General features: G+C 38.7%; 1 protein-coding gene across 1 annotated transcript; it reads left to right on the top strand.

Annotated features, from left to right (window-relative positions):
• Positions 1-704: 704 nt before the first annotated feature.
• LOC309385305 (ryncolin-4-like) lies at positions 705-9,997 on the top strand. The gene is made up of 8 exons (XM_081939619.1): positions 705-941; positions 2,319-2,456; positions 3,078-3,140; positions 3,406-3,441; positions 5,811-5,944; positions 6,371-6,500; positions 8,799-8,933; positions 9,663-9,997. Exons 1-8 carry the CDS (start codon positions 827-829, stop codon positions 9,908-9,910), a joined length of 999 nt encoding a protein of 332 aa, XP_081795745.1. The 5' UTR covers positions 705-826; the 3' UTR covers positions 9,911-9,997.
• Positions 9,998-18,242: the final 8,245 nt, after the last annotated feature.

Raw genomic sequence — 18,242 nt, forward strand, 5'->3', positions numbered from 1 at the left:
TCATTAATGAGGGATCTCATCTCTTGCAGGATAAGGTTGTCTGCGGGATTCCTTTTCAGAAAGATATGAATGTGCTATAGTATTTATTTATTTATTTATTTATTTATTTATTTATTTATTTATTTATTTATTTATTTATTTATTTTGTCAAACATGTACGAGCTAACAGGTATAAACTGTATAAAAATGGACATGAACACAGGAAAAGGGTACGGATAAATGAGGACAATAGGACAGGGACAGTAGGCAAGCTGGTGCACTTATGCATGTCCCCTAACAGATCCCTTAGCTAAGGGGCAAGATCCACACTACACAATTTAAGGTTAAAGTTATGGGGGTTTGAGGATGTAACAACAGAGTTGAGTACTGAATTCCAGGCACTGACTGGAAGTATGCTTCAGAACCAGTCCAAGAGCAAATATCTTACCCTTAAAACAACAGTATCAGTTGGTTAGTGATTGTGGGAACTTGTCCAACTAGGAAAAGTGCAAAGACTTGTAGGATTATTGATTAAACCAATATGTGTTTGTTTTGGTTTGCTTTTTTCTGATACAATGTGGTTACAATGCACATATTATTCAATATAAGGAAAGCTTGGGTAATATGGTAAACATTGCACAATTCAAGAGTACCCTTTTTCCTTAATGAACACTGCTGAGGTTGCGCAAGCAGACATTGCAAAACAGATATGGTCCTATTTATCCTTACTCAGAAAATGTAAATACTTCCTGATTTCTCTGTCAATGCAATCATCAAAAGACCACCATATATATAAGAGGCAAGATACCGCACACCTCTCGCTCAGAGAGAAAGCTGGCAAGGCAAGATGAAGCCTTGGGCTGGTTTCCACCTGATTTTCCTGGTTGCTAGTTCGGTGGTGGGTGACGTCTCAAATCGTGGCACTGCAGGATCCCAGGACACTGAAGCCACTTGCTGTGCACGTGAGTTCCAGCTGTCTGATCTTTCAGCTTGGTCTTAGCCTCTGTGGGGTCCCTACGTGCAGGAGCAGAACGTTGGCACTTAGTTTCCCAATAAAGCCAATTCGTAAAAAAAAGGAATGCTTGCCTTCTGTTCTTTCGACTGTCCACAACTACTGAGAGCATGAGGACCCAGATTGTTGGAGACAATATGCTGACTCTGGAAATCGCTTAGAGGGTTCTGTAAAGCACTACAAAGTGGCATATAAGTTTAAGTGCTACTCTACCTAGGCACTGCAGACTAGCAGTTTTGCAGTTAAAGAGATGGCTCGGGAAATAGATGAGGGATGAATTCTGGCTGCAGGGAAGTAAGTTTGTTTGTTTGTTTGGTCAAACATGTACAAGATAACAGTTCTGTATTAAGAGTGAGCATTTCCTGAGGGTACTGGTGGCATTTAAAGGTTGGAGAAAGTTGATGAGTTGTGATGCTCTTGAAGGGAAAGAATCCTTTCAAAGCAGCAGCATCTTCAGAATAGTTTTTAAAGATCAATAAGTTACTTTTTAATAAATAAAAACAGACTATTGATCTTGAGCTGCTGGGTAAATTTCAGTTGATGTTTTGTATATGTGGAACATATATTAGCTGGGGTTTTGATATCTGTAAAACATGAGTAAGATCGTTGCCTAAGTATTTACCTAAACAGTTTTATGTATGTATTTGTATAGGTAAAAATTAGAACAATAAAGTTCATCTTCTAGATATAGACAGGGCCTCCTTAAGAAACTGTGCTTTATGTGGAAGCCCCTGGTTTCACATGGTATAAAGGGTGAAGATGAGAGCTAGTTTGGTGTAGCAGTTAAATAATCAAGGTAGAAATTGAGAGAACATGAGCTCTAGTTCCACTTTAGACACAAAGTCATCTGATCTTGGACCAGTCCTCTCTCTCAGCTCTAAGAAGAAGGTAAGGTCAAGTCACTTCTGAGAAAGATTGCCAAGAAAGCTGCAGATGCCAGGAGTTCAGTGTCATTTAAAAGGAAGAGGGAGGGGGGAGCGGGAAAAAAAGGAGGAAAAAGGGAGAGTCAAAACAAATCAAGGGCTTTTTAAAAAAAGAAGTATGCACTGTTATCTTAGAGAAAAGTCCTTGGGGACCAGCCCCCTAATTTCATTCTCGGATTCTCCAGTAGCCCAGGAACAGAAATAATGTTTATGTGTGGAAAACCTGAGTGGAAGAAATTTTGTATCACTTTTATACCCTAATCACCTTGCCTTCTGCTCCACCCTGATTTTCTAGCACCTCACTCGTGCTATTTTAGTTTAATGTGAACCTATTGCTCCATAAGGAGAACATACTGCTTCTTTTCTATTTTTCATGTTGTCTCCTTTTTATTCTCCTATGCCAGAGCTGGAGAGCTTAACACAATGCGGAAGGGAGAAGATTATTCTCCAAGGTCAGGCTGGGATACCTGGGATTCCAGGTGTGCCAGGAACAAATGGGTCACCAGGACTAAAAGGTGACTCAGGTCCTCAGGGGCCCCCAGGTGAGTGAATGCCCATTAAAGACGTCATTCCAGGTGATTCACAGCATCTCATTTGCTGTCTTTCCTTGCAACAGTGGGAAGCAAACTTTGTATTAATAAAACTTGCCTAGAAAAGGAGAAGTAATTAGCAGAGTGACAGAAGCAATTCTCTCTCTCCCAAATGCTAGATAGGAAATGGAAGTTGCATGTTCTTTCATTCAGTAAAAGGATTCTTAAGATCAATGTCTTAGCAAAGTAGTCAGGAGATGCTTCTTTGGTTCTCTGTTATTGTGGGAACTTTTTAAAGACAGGTGGATTAGTTTGTTTTGCTGTATGAGTTCTTCTTATGCCCATGAACCTTCTTCCTTTTTGAAGTATCAGCAATGCTATCAAGGATTTGTTGATAGCACTAACCTACAAATCCAACATAATTTCGTACAAATCAAGACTCCCAACAGCCCTGAGCTAAAATTTAAAGCCATCATTTCAAATCCAAACATCTTTCCTCTTTGATTGTTTGCTCTCTGGAAGCTGTAATATTCTCATCAGTGTAATGTCTGATTTCAAAACTCTGTTCAAGATGTATTTTGATGCTCCTAAGCTGGTCTTTGTCCTCCTCCTCTTCTTCTTTCTCTTCTTCAGGTGAAAGAGGATCTGCTGGGATAACTGGAAAAGCTGGACCGAAAGGAGACAAAGGAGACAAAGGTAATACGTCTACTGATTGAAATCAAAGGTTGTGCAAGAGTTGGATCAAAGGGGAAGCACCAGCCCACCTGTTTGTGACCAATCACATTTCATTTCATGGTCTTCTTGGTTGAACTGTTTGTAACATAAAACCAAATGATGACATCTATCCATCACTATGAAGAATGGACAATACACTGGCATACAAGAGGTTATTCTTATCTATGGGCCTTATGAACCTTTCTGTTTACCCACTGCACAAGAAATTGTTTTTCTTTTCTTACAGGAGATGCCTGCAGATTAGACAATTGTCCACCAAAAGGTATGCCTCTTCTTCCTCTTACTCAATAGCTTCCTAATTGGGTTGCTTCAGTCTTTCACTTAGATGGTAGCTGGATGATTTTGGGAGCTGAAGGCCAAGAAACCTGAAATCATCAAATGCAAAAAGCTTGCTTTGCTAATCTGAGCCCTGCCGGGCTTTTATAACTAAGCTAAGATGCCTATATACCTCTGCCAATCAACTTCCTTTGACCTAGCACATTCCTATCTGTGCCAACTACAATTTCCATCATTTGCAGCAGCCTATCTGTCTTAATGGATACAATGTACAGTATTATCAGTCACTTAACTGACTGAATAATTCAAGTTGGATAGGATATTTCTTTTAGCTCCGTCCTATTACACTTCTAAGCAGGGTTGATAGTCTCAATACTCTCACCAAGGTGTTACTTCCAGAACTAACCCTAACCCTAACCCAATCTTAATGCATAGTTTGGACAGTATTGTCAGTCATTTAAGGGACTGAATTATTCAAGTTGGAAAAGCATATTTCTTTTAGCTGCACCCTTCTAAACAGGGTTCATATTGTCAATACACTCACCAAGTTATTTCCAGAACTTAATTACAGAAAGTGTTGGCAGTCAGTCAATCATAAAAGCAGTACAAGTTATTAATGTAAGCAGGTGGAATTAGTATAAGCAGGTGATAAGAGCTGATGACTCTTTCTTCGTGTTTGATTATTTCCTACCAAAATACCTGCAATTAAAATTAGAAGAACTTACTAAGCCACTTGGTAAGCTATATTATATATAATATATTATATTTATTATGTATCTTTACAGAATGTCGGTAAATATTTCAAGCTGTTGAGTCCTGAGATACTTTCCATTCAATGTGGAAATATGTCATTTCTTAATCTTGGAATGAGAGGATTCTCATTGTCTGGGAAAAAATAAAAACATGTTATTTAATATACACCATATAAAAGATAGTAAGACATAAGAAGATATTCAAAAGATACTGTTGAAAATCCTTCAGAAGAGATTACATCCGTATATATAGAGAAACAGCAATTGAACTGACACAATTCAAAATGCATAGGGCAACATGAGATAATATACGTATATTTTGGGAGCTATCAAAATGTTTTATATATCCCCTTACCTTTTCCCCATATATGTATAAAAACCAATAAAACTTTTATTTTAAAAAAATGCCTAGGACAACATGAGATAATATACGTAACAATAGGAAGGTGGAAACATCAGAAGAATGTTTCTAAAAGTTCTACTAAAAGGACACTACAGTACTTAAAAGCTTTTGTTAGAGGGCAGCTGTGGCCATGAGCATCTTTACACAGGTATGTGTCCTTTCCTTCACCAGGAGTCCCTGCAGGTGATCACTTATGCCCTGATCACTTTATGATTGAACAGTAGTTCAATAGTAGTTTGAACTACTGTTCAAGTAGTTAAATCACTCTACATAGACCTACCCTTGAAGACTACCTCGAAACTACAATTGTTTCAAAATAGAATGGTACAAGCAGTGATGGGCCCATCTCATTGTGCCTGTGTGATCACAGCTATGAGAGTGGCATTGGCTGCTAAGTGGCTTCAAAATGCTTTAAAACCTTGTATGGCATAGAACCTGGTTAATTGAGGGGCAGCTGTTCTCCCATTGGGTCGGCTCACCTCCTAGTTTCTGGCAGAATGGATCCCTCCTATTACATATTGTATTGTCCTCACACAGGATCTAGGAAGTATGAATTATCTGTGACCATGACCCTCAGTGGACAAAATCTGGCTGGCTGGGCAACAAGACATAATAATAACACTTATATAAAATTACTTACAAAGTGATGAAAGACCAGTTAAGAACTTGGTAAACATTTTGAAGTGAAAATAATATTTTTAAAGAGTAGCAGTCCTGAAAGATACAAAGAATCTCTTTCTAGAAAATATATGTCCTCAAGTTTAAAATTTTACTCAGATGCATATGCTTACTGGATTGAAGAGAAAGAGAAAGGGCAGACTTTGAAGTAGCCAAATTAAGAATGGGTATTAGACTAGTACAAACTCATTAACCACAGGCTGAGGATCATTGTGATACTTGTTGTATCAACATTTGCAAGTGAGACTCCAACTCCCATCATCCTCAGTCAGCAAGCCCAACAGTTCCAAAGATTTCTACTAGATTCTCCTTCCCCCCTGGAATTATCATGTTATCTTTATATAATCGCTTTTTATAAGGAATCTCCATGAGTTCATTGCATTACAACAAGAATTCATATTCCTACAACTGAGACTACAGTGATTTCACACTTGAGAGTTCTCCACAAAAGTCAACATCAGTCCCAGACATGTATTTTGTCTGAACTGACCCACTCAATTCTCCTCCCTATTCTTCCCCTAGAGATAGAAGCCAGAAACTGCAAGGACCTCCTGGAACGTGGGGAGACTCTGACTGGCTGGTATACAATCTACCCAACCAAGGGAAACCCGATGCTGGTTTTCTGTGACATGGGGACTGATGGAGGAGGCTGGTTGGTAAGTGGAAGCCCAAGGAGGAGGAGGAAGAGATACCTGAATGCATCAGAAGAGCAAAAAAACCCGCATTACTATAATTACTCTTTTAAACAAGTAGGCACCAAGCTATCCACTTTGTTATAAAATAATAGCTAATAATGGCTATTCAGCCCATCAGTCTTCTCTCATCTGAACAGCCCCAAAGCTGAATGAGACTCCCAAGTCCTCTCTTGGGATTTCAGCCAAGACAGTAGAGACCAAAGATGGTCTCAAGGAGTTGCTCCCTCGTTATGACTTACAAGAGGAGATGTAGTTCTATTCAAGGTCTTTTGCAAAACAGACTGAAAGGCAGTCCCCCCCCCACACACTTCAGAAATGGCCTAAGATTAAGGAAAGCAGCTTCTCCATCAAGCAGATGCTGAGGTATTGCTTGCTTTCTCTCCACAGCAATTCCAGAGGCGGCAAGATGGGTCTGTAGATTTCTACCGTGACTGGGAATCATACAAGAAAGGATTTGGAAATCAAGGATCAGAATTCTGGCTGGGCAATGATAAGATCCATCTTCTCACCAATTCTGGTAAGCCCAAAATCTCCTCTTCTACTTGGTACTCAATTTGATAGACATTAAATCCTTTTCTACAGATAATACTTATCTTTATCAGAATTAATATTCCCAGATCGGTACCCCTCCTCGGTGCCATAACCAATTCTATGTACATAGAAAATTATTAAAAGATTGACTTTGTAAAGGTAAAGGAAACTTCAGAGGATCACCAGAGGTTTTGGATTGACACATGGATCATAATCCCACCATGTTCAAGTCCATGGGGAATGAGAGTCTACGCAATGATTAGCAGGCTTCCTTTCTTTTAAAAAAATAAATATTATTTTTAATTTTTAAAACAGACAGAACACAAAGAATATATATATATATATATATATATATATATATATATATACACACACACACACACACATACATACATATGTGTATACATACATATGTATTTATACATACATACACACACTGTTATCATTATCCCTCCTTTATTTGACTGTGTCCTTTATCATAACATTTTCCCCCTAATAAACAAAACTTAACTAAATTTAACTTAGTTCTTTTTTATTAACCTTTATATATAACCAAAAAAAATTCTAATCTTCCTTTCATAGGTACCATTCAATATTCATATCCAATTATTACTTATCATAGCAATACATATATATACATTATTATCATTATCAATTATTTATTTAACTATATCTATTGTCACTAAATTTCACTAAGTTTAACTAGTTTTAGATTATATCCTTTCATCTATCAACCTATATCTTTCCAGTAGCAAAATAATCTCATGTCTTCTGCCATTTGTGGTATCAGTCCTCTAATCATCTCTTTAATCAAATTTGTATGGACTCCTCTTTGCAACTCATTGCTTATTAAGTCTCTCATGTAATTTCTATGCCCTTCTTCTGTTTCCTTAATTAGCGTATCTTTAATTGTCAGTGGTGTTTTCAATGATGTTGCTAACAAAATTTCTCTCTTTAAATCCATAAATTCTTTTATTTTTCCTTCTTCTGTATCTTGCCATCTGGGGTAGAGTTCCCCTTCATTTATTTCCTCTTTCCATATTCCACTCTTGCCATTTCCAGACACAAACCAATCACCATAGATATCAGCGGATTTAATTTCTTTGTAGTCATTTTTCTCTTCGGTTTTTAGGACTCTAACCTCCACTTTTTCCACTTGATAAGCATCTCCAACTTCTTCATCATATTTTACTGTTAGATGCTCTAGGTTTTCCAACTTCTTCTCCGTCCTCTTAAATGTGTTTGATAATTTCCGGATTTCTAACAATATTTTTTGCAAACTTAAAGTTTCTTTCTGCTATTGATATTGTGCCATTATCTCCAGCTGACAAACACTACTGCTCTGGCTTGGAAGGTTTTTACAAGATTAAGCATAAATTAACAATAAAGTCTTATTTTCACTTTTCTCTTGTTAAAGATATACTTCAAAGGAACATCTGTATGCTTTTCTCCTTATCACTCTCTACTGACAAAACAGTGAGACCTTAAAGTGCCAAGCCAGAATAATCAGTGAGGAAAGTAAAAGTGTTTTGTTTCCAATACACAAACCTCCAGCCTTCGAGTAGCAGTGCCATCTTCCCCTCTGTTGTTACAATGTTCTTTGTTGCTTTTTGTATCTTTTTTATTCCAAGTTTTTTAAAAAAGTCAAATTTTTAAATGAAATAGAGAAGAAAAAGGGAAAACACACGCAGTAATGAAGGAGAAATTTAGTCCATAGGTTGCAAAAAATAATTAAAAGAAGAAGAAAACTTAATCCATTTGATTTTAAAGGCTTGCATAAATTCCATCCATGAAAATAACATTTAAAAAGTAAGATAACCCATTGTCCAAAACCATTCAAAGTTTAATTCCGCCGCTTATTTCTTCTGTTCTCAAATATAAATTAACTTTAAGTTTTTTATAGGCAGTCTCTTTTAAAACAGTAAAAAATCCTCACCAGCTGGAAACACTTTCTCTTTCCATATCCTTCTGTTTTGGAGCCGCCCCTTCATGAGCCTGGTGGCTGGAGTTTTTGTCGCCGGCTTGAAGAACTTCTCTTGGATCGATCAGGGACTTTGCGATGTCCCTGAGATCAGCAAGCGGTATTCTTCCTGTTCAATGTCTCTGCGGAACGGTTTAGGCCCAATTGGACCACCCAGCGGCAAAAGTATCAGCTACGGTCTCGGAGCATCGAGACCACACGTCCATATCGTCGAGACGTTGGATCCTCCTCTCAGCAGGCTTCCTTTCAAGGACTTCTGCACCTCAAGTAGCTCTCTAATAGTATCTTTCTTTTGGTGTGCAGGAACACATCAGTTGAGGATTGACCTGGAAGATTTCAATGGTACCAGAACCTTTGCAACATATTCCAGTTTCAGAATTGCAAATGAAAGTGAAAATTACAAATTAATTTTGGGTTCTTATTTGGATGGCAACATGGGTGAGTAACACATTCGAATACCTTTTTACAGTGAATAGAACAAACATAAATAGTTACTTCAAATAGTGAGATGGACAGAAAATAAATTTATTCATAGAAAAACTGGAGAAGATAACAAAATACAAAGACATAGAAGCAGAAATGCAATATCTGTGGCAAAAGAAAGCAAAGGTAGTACCAATAGTAATAAGTGCTTTGGTACTTCTTCATGTACCACCACTTGAACACCATTGGCATTGACAAAATCACCACTAGACAACTGTAAAGGCTCATTTATTAGAAACAATTTTCATGTTGCAACAATATTGTAACACAAACAAACATCAATCTTTGCCTATAATAGGTCCTTGGGAAGGACTCAACAGGTGGATAAAAATGCCAAATCCAATCTAAATATCTGACTGCATAATAATATCACATCACCCGATGCAGAATGCAGAAACAGTTTAAGCCAGGGTGCTGCCTAATTCCTTTCTAGCTTATCAGAGGGACAATATGGGGGTGTGAATATGAAGAGGCAGGCCTTCAACTGGTCCAGGGAGCAAAATGCAATCTCAGACTCAGGGAATCTAGGAAATTATGCAAATAAACCAGATCCTCTATCATTTATATTTGATCCCTTTCTAATTCTTAGTGGTGTAGGAACATTTTTCATTGGTGAAATACACTGCAGGTTTGCAATCCTGGAAGACATGAACTTAGTGCTTGCCTGTGATTTCCTCCTTTTAGGTGATTCTCTCTCAGGACAAAATAACTCTCCGTTCTCTACCAAAGACAGAGACAATGATATCTATGATGGAAATTGTGCCGTAAGTTTCAAAGGAGCCTGGTGGTACCATAAGTGCCACACTTCCAACCTGAATGGCCTTTATCACAAAGGAGAACATACGTCTTATGCTGATGGCATCAACTGGTATACTGGGAAGGGGCTCCATTATTCTTACAAGTATGCAGACATGAAAATTAGACCACAATAAATGAAACCATAATTTGATAGATTTTTTCAATATGACCCAAAATTATTATTCTTCTGTATTATCTTCTGGAAAAAAAATTAAATGCAGCAATTCTTTAAAACTGCTCCTTTGTGTCACTGTTCTCTCTTGTAGTGATCCCTTTTTTATGCCCATGGGGTTTGGGTTCAAACCATTTTCCTTCTTCATTTTCCAATTTTTTGGAAGCAGAAATAGAACATCTGTGGCAAAAGAAAACAAAGGTAGTACCAATAGGATTTAGTGATTTGGTACCAGAGGTGGGTTGCTCCCAGTTTTCCCTGGTTCGGTAGTGGTGATTCGGCCTGAGTCGTAGAATCAGCAGTGACCCAGACTGGCCACATCTCCGAACCGATTCCCCAGTCTCTTCTGCTGTTGCCGGCATGTTTCTGCACATGCGCAGATTTGATTACAGTAAACTGTACATGTGTGAGCAATGCACAGCGGGTGCGCGAGCGAGTGAAGCCCGCACAAAACAAAGTGGTACCAACCGATACAGGAACCCTCCCCTGTTTGGTACCTATTGATGTACCACCACTTGAGCACTATTGGCATCAGTGGTGGGTTTCAGATTCCATTCCAACCAGTACGGTTGAAACGGCCCCAGAGTTACCCACATGCACGCGCGCACATGCATTCTAGCATCAAATGACGCTTCCACAAGCCTCCGCAACGGTCCAGCTTCTACGTGGAGCATCACGCAGGCATCATGCACATGTGCAGAAGCGACAAAAGCATAAAGCACCGGCAAGGAGCACGGGTGGGCAGGTGGGCCCTCCGGAGCACCGTACCGGAACGGTATCCGATAAGGATGAGGTATAGCTTATCACAGGGAAAATATGGGGGTGTGAATAACAAACCGTTGTTAATAAAACATTCAGCACATTTCAGTCTGTCCCAATGGCGGATCAAAATGTCAACTTGGCAACCATGATAGCACAATGAAAGCTTCACCCTTTTTAAAGCATGCAATGATGTTTGCAAAGCAAATTTATTCATTCAGTCAGTCATTCAAATTTGTTTTATCTACCCAACTCTGACTGAGACTTTAAAAGTTAAAAAAAAGGGAGGGGTTTATTTCTAGTGTTTCCCCACGCAACCCCACATTGTGTGTTCTTGCATAGGCTGAATTAACCCTATAGATCAGATCAATGTCCCACCAAAGCTGTTGTTTATCTCTATTTATATATTCTGCTAGTATTGTGGTCATAATCTCCTTGAGATCTTCATTCTCAACTTCTGGCAAGTTTTGGAACCTAAGAAAAAAAGACATCCTTTCAAATTCCATTTTTAACATCTGATTTCCAAATTCTACATTCCCCCTTTGGATTGTGTTCATCTCGTCTCTCATCCCAACCGCCCCCTCCTCCAGCACACCTATCCTCTGTTCATTCCGTGTGGTTTGCTGGTTCGTCTCTCTGAGCTGTTCATTTAAGTCCTGCAGTTGTTTTTTAATTTCGTCCTGTCCCTTTCAGATGATTTGAAGCATCTGATGAGTAGACAAGTCCTTTGCACTCTCTTTAGAGGCTTTAGGTTGTAAAAAAGATACCAGTTGTGACTGGTGAGCGGGGTTGGACGTAGAAGATGTTGGGGCCGATGAGGCCTTACCAGGCGGTAATTTCTTTGGACCCATCATGAGGCTCAGAGATAGTTATTGTTCTATACAAAGAGATGGTGTCTGTGGGAGAGCACAGCCGGTAGGGATCACCAAACAAACAAGTCCAAAGGAGAATAAGTCTTCTAGTACAGAACTAGAGCAAATAGGTGGGTCAGAATATTCCAAATCCAGGGGAATAACGTACTTGAAGAGGCTCCTGGGGATCTCTGGGGTGGAAATTAGTTGAAAGCCATAAAGTTTTCCAAGGGAGGAGTCTCATTCATGAAGACAAAGAAAAAGGAGGAAGTTGGCCATATTGGCTCAGCCAGTACAGGTGGTCAGGAAACAACAAAGTTCCCATAGATAGTTTAGAGAAGAATCAGTTCAGCCATCCTTTTTCTCGCAATTGTAGTCAAGAAAAAAAATTCCCCCATTATTTAAGGGAAGTGAAAGTAGATTTCAAACTTTCTCTCTCCCCCATAAAAGGGAGAGATTTTTCAAATGCCGCTTTTCCGAGGGGGGAAAGAATTTTTTCCCCCCTCCAATCTAAACTCCTCCAGAAGTTGAAAAAAAGTCCCAAAAAGAAAACTGCAGAACAGTCAAAAGAGTAAGGATAGTAAAAGACCTGGGGAGACCCCTCGCCTCACCGCTCTTCAGCTGTTTCATTCCAATTAATTGTTTCCTTCCAGGCTGTGTTCGGCGAAGCACGCGGTGGCATTCCTCGCGCTCCCTATGCTCCCCAGGTCCTGGGGCAAAGCTGGAGACCCCCCCACGGCTGCTGCCGTTCCAGAGGGTTCAAGCATCTGAATTTTGATCCCATGACTGTGGGGAATGCTGTAACTGTCATAAGTGTGAAAAATGGTCATAAGTCACCTTTTTCAGTGCTGTTGTAACTTCAAACAATCACTAAACAAACTTGTAAGTCAAGGACTACCTCTAGAATGCAAGACTGGAGGCACAAAAAGAATTTGTCCTAGCTAAATAAAAACACAGCAACACTGCAAAGGCAGAAAAAAGTAAATAAAAGATGCCAATAACAACTCAAATCACAGGAATCAAGGAGACCACATTGCTTCATGAAGCCGCTTGTAGGGATGCTTGATTTAAAACTCTTGGAGCAAAATATTCCTTGAAAGTTTTCCATTTTGAGTCTCGGATTCACAATTGAGAATTTCTCAGCAAGAAAGTTGAAATTAAAATAATTTTTGTCATTGTTTTTTTTTTTAAACTTGTGTTCTAAGAGTTGCTGTTTAGGGAGATCCTTTCATTCACTAACCACCAACCAACCCTGATTATTGTTGATGTTGGCTGAAGAGACATAAAATAGTATCCTGAAATAGCCAGGAAATGTTCAACAGAAACAGAAGTAAATTACCTTTGGTTAGTAGTTTTAAATGTACCGTATTTATTTACTTTAAAATACCTCTGCGGCTTTTCAAAACAAGTGATGTTGATGTTGATGCTATTATACATCTTGGCACAAATGATCTGTCCCAAAAAGATGTACTTTCTGTGAAGAATGATTTCCAGAGCTTGGGGTATGAACTTAGTAGTATAGGTTGTAGGCTTATCTTTTCAGAGGTTTTACCAGTATATAAGGAACAAAAAGGGAAGGGCCAGTGTGTAGCAGAGTTTAGTGTGTGGCTAAAGGAGTGGTGTAAAAGGGAAGGCTTTGGTTTTATTTGTCATGATGCCTGTAGCTGGTCCAATGAAAAATTGTACAAAAGAAATCGTTTGCACCCATCCAAGAAAGGGACTGAATTACTTGGCATTAAATTCACAGATTTTCTGGATAAACATTTAAACTGAACAGCAGGGACAGAGAATGTATTGGTACAGAACATTTCTGTCCCCAGCAATCTAAAATTCATAGGGTTATCAGTGCATGTAACACAGATGTTTTGTGGGTAAGATTATTATCACTCCCGCTGTCAAGCAAAACCAAGCATTTAATAGAGATTGCCATACCATGTGCATGAATCATACAAGTGGCAAGAAAATAGGGGCAGTCAGGCATAACACAGGTTATGTAGACAGTAAACACAGGCTCAATCAAAATGGACTCAAATGTCTAAACACCAATGCACAGAGTATGAGGAATAAACAGGGCGAATTAGAAATTCAAGTAAAAGAGGGCAGATACGATATTGTTGCCATTACAGAAACTTGGTGAGATGAAACCGACAAGTGGAACATACAGCTAGAAGGATTTAAATTATTTAAAAGAAATAGACCAAATAAAAGAGGAGGTGGAGTTGCACTATATATAAGAAATAATTCCCTCTCTACAGAAATAGAGCACAACAATGATGAGAACTATCTTGAATGCATTTGGGTCAATATTAAAGGTTGGGGGGGGAATGACATTGCCATAGGTCTATACTACAGGCCACCCAACCAAGCAGAGAAAGTAGATGAACTTTTTGCTAGTCAGATAACTAATGTATGTAGGAAGCACACCACAATGGTAGTGGGGGATTTTAACTACCCTAACACCAACTGGAAACAAACTCTGCACCAGCAGAAGATCCAACAGGTTCCTAACAAACCTAACAGACAACTTTGTTTCTCAAAAAGTAGAGAAGGGAACAAGGGGATCAGCCATATTGGACTTAATTCTCACTAACAGAGGAAATGATAGAAGGTGTTGAAGCCACAGGAACCCTGGGGGCAAGTGACCATGCAATATTGTAATTCAACATTATGCAAACACAAGTAGTAGAACAAAGTGAAACTAGAGTCTTGGACTTTAAGAGAGCTAATTTCAATAAACTTAGAGAGAGCTTGGAAAAAATTCCATGGATGAGAATCCTCAAGGGGAAAACAACTCAAGAAGCTGGGGAAATTTTGAAAAATGAGATTACAAAAGCCCAGTCTAGCACAATACCAATGAAGAAGAAAAATAACAGCTCCCAAAAGAAACCAGCATGGCTGCATAAAGAACTCTCTGACAAATTGAAAGACAAAAAAGATAAGTAAAAAAAGTGGAAAGAGGAGGAGATAACTAAGGCAGAATATCAGCAAATAGCTCGAGCATGTAAAGATGAAGTGAGGAAAGCTAAGGCTCACAATGAAGAAAGGCTTGCCACAAAAGTAAAAAATAACAAAAAAAAGCTTCTTCCAACATGTTAAAAACAAGAAAAAAGTTAAGGAAACAATTGGTCCATTGCTGGGAGAAAGTGGCAAGAAGATGACAAGCAACAGGGAGAAAGCAGAACTATTTAACTCATGTTTTTCATCTGTCTTTACACAAAGGAATAAAACAGTCCAACCTATCAAAAATAGCACCACAAAAATCAGATTAGGAACACAAGTTGAAATAGGGAAGAAAATGGTAAGTGAGCACCTGTCTACCCTAGACGAGTTCAAATCACCAGGACCGGATGGATTACACCCCAGGGTTCTGAAGGAACTGGGAGATGATTTATTTATTTATTTATTTATTTATTTATTTATTTATTTATTTATTTATTTATTTGTTTGTTTGTTTGTTTGTTTGTTTGTTTGTTTATTTATTTATTTATTTATTATTTATTTATTTGATTTGATTTGATTTATAGACCGCCCCCTCTCCCTGAAGGGACCACTCAGAACCACTGAACTAGATCTTTCAGAGATCCTGGAGCACCGGGGAACTACCAGAGGACTGGAAAAGAGCTGAGGTGGTTCCCATCTTCAAAAAGGGGTGGGGGGAAAACAGATCCAGGGAATAAACAGATCCAGGAAACTACAGACCTATCAGCCTGACCTCAATACCAGGAAAGATTCTGGAAAAGATAATCAAGCAATGAATTAGTGAACACCTAGAAGCAAACAAAGTAATAGCCAAAAGCCAACATGGGTTTGTCAAAAACAGATCATGCCAAACTAATCTTATTGTATTCTTTGATAATGTGACAAAATTAATGGACCAGAGGAATGCTGTTGATATAGTTTATTTGAACTTCAGTAAGGCATTTGATAAGGTAGACCATAACCTACTACTAGATAAAGTAGAAGAATGTGGGTTAGACAGCATCACCACCAGATGAATTCGTAACTGACTGACCAACCACACTCAACGTGTAGTCCTCAATGGAACTGCATCTTCATGGAGGGAAGTATGCAGTGAAGTATCCCAAGGCTCTGTTTTGGGCCCAGTACCCTTCAACATCTTAATCAATGATTTGGATGAGGGAATAAATGGGAAATTCATCAAATTTGCAGATGACACCAAGCTGGCTGGAATAGCCAACACTCCAGAAGATAGGCTAAAGATACAGAAGGATCTTGACAAAATTGAACATTGGGCACTATCTAATAAAATGAAATTCAATGGTGAAAAGACAAAGGTTCTACATTTAGGCAACAAAAACGAAATGCACAGGTACAGTATAGGTGGTACCTTGCTCAACAGTAGTAACTGTGAAAGGGATCTTGGAGTCCTAGTGGACAACCATTTAAATATGAGCCAGCAGTGTGCAGCAGCTGCCAAAAAAGCCAACACAGTTCTAGGCTGCATCAACAGAGGGATAGAATCAAGATCACGTGAAGTGTTAATACCACTTTATAATTCCTTGGTAAGACCACACTTGGAATACTGCTTTCAGTTTTGGTCACCACGATGTAGAAAAGATGTGGAGACTCTAGAAAGAGTGCAGAGAAGAGCAACAAAGATGATTAGGAGACTGGAGACTAAAACATATGAATAACAGTTGCAGGAACTGGGTATGTCTAGTTTAATAGAAAGAAGGACTAGGGGAGACATGATAGCAGTGTTCCAATACCTCAGGGTTTGCCACAAAGAAGAGGGAGACAAACTATTTTCCAAGGCACCTCAGGGTAGAACAAGAAGCAATGGGTGGAAACTAATCAAGGAGAGAAGCAACTTAGAACTGAGGATAAATTTCCTGACAGTTAGAACAATTAATCAGTGAAACAGCTTGCCTCCAGAATTTGTAAATGCCCCAAAACTGGAAGTCTTTAAGAAGATGTTGGATAGCCATTTGTCTGAAACAGTATAGGGTTTCCTGCCTAGGCAGGGGGTTGGACTAGAAGACCTCCAAGGTCCCTTCCAGCTCTGCTATTGTATTGTATTATTGTATAAGTTTTTACAGGGCAGATGACAGAAGTTAAATAATACCATATGGTGACAAAAGGCTTCTTATTCAGGCATTTCCAGTTTATCTTTACCTGAGGGTTATCATTTTGGCAGGATTCTCTGACAATTAGAAATAGCTTCTTATAATCACATGCTTTGCCCTGCAAAACCTAATCTAGTGACTTTGGCCTGCACATTATGTGTAAAAAAATAAGCTTCACTGTTCATAGCTTCATAGTTTCATAGTTTCATAAGCTTCATAGTTTCAGTGAGTAATCTGAGTTTACTTTATCTGTCATTGGATGATTGATTGCTCTTGCAATTCAAGACGCTGTCAAACATTTACTCCAATCTCCAGAGGTTAAAGACATTGTTTTAGGGCTATTATTACTAACCCAGGAACCTAGCAAACTTTTAATTCTGTAATTATAATTACTGCAAGTGTGGCACACACAAAAAATGCCTTTTTTATTTAAGGAAAAAAATAATTGTATAAAATCAGTTATTTACTATTGGTGAACTGCGGATATGGTCAACGTATCATTAATGAGGGATCTCTTGCAGGATAAGGTTGTCTGAGGGATTCCTTTTCAGAAAGATATGAATGTGCTGTAGTATTTATTTATTTATTTTGTCAAACATGTACGAATAACAGGTACAAACTGTATAAAAATGGACATGAACACAGGAAAAGGGTACGGATAAATGGGGACAATAGGACAGGGACAGTAGGCACGCTGGTGCGCTCATGCACACCCCCTTCCAGACCTCTTAGGAAAGGGGCAAAATCCACACTAGACAGTTTAAGGTGAAAGTTATGGGGGTTTGAGGATTTAACAACAGAGTTGGGTACTGAATTCCAGGCATTGACTGGAAGTATGCTTCAGAACCAGTCCAAGAGCAAATATCTTACCCTTAAAACAACAATATCAGGTACTTAATGAATGTGGAGTAGAGCCTTCTCTGTGATGGGCCCAACCCTCTGGAATGACCTCCCCCCCCCCCCCCGATATCAGAACTACTACCGACCTCCGCTCCTTCCGACAAAAACTTAAGACTCGCCTGTTCCAATTAGCTGGCCTGGCCCATTTATAGTCCCATTTATACCTCCTGGCAAATATTTTATCCTGGGATAGTTTTTAGGGGTGTTTGTTAATGTATTTTTAAATTTTTAAATTTTTAAATCTAACTTTAACTATTGTACAGTAAACCATTGCTACCTCCTCCAGCCACATCTATATTTATTTTATATTTATATTATGTATATTTATTGTTTTTAATATGACTGTACACCGCCCCGAGTCCCTTCTGGGAGAGGGGTGGTCTAGAAATCAAATAAAAGTTAAAGTTAAAAGTGGACACTTGTCCAACTAGGAAAAGTGCAAAGACTTATAGGATTATTGATTAAACCAATATGTGTTTGTTTTGGTTTGCTTTTTTCTGATACAATGTGGCTGCAATGCACATATTATTCAATATAAGGAAAGCTTGGGTAATATGGTGAACATTGCACAATTCAAGAAACATAATACTCTTGAATTATGTTCCTTAATGTACACTGCTGCGGTTGCACAAGCAGACATTGCAAAACAGATATTGTCCTATTTATCCTTACACAGAAAATGTAAATACTTCCTGAT

This window comes from Natrix helvetica (assembly GCF_964273705.1).
Source record: "Natrix helvetica genome assembly, chromosome: 1".
Classification (NCBI taxonomy): domain Eukaryota; kingdom Metazoa; phylum Chordata; class Lepidosauria; order Squamata; family Natricidae; genus Natrix; species Natrix helvetica.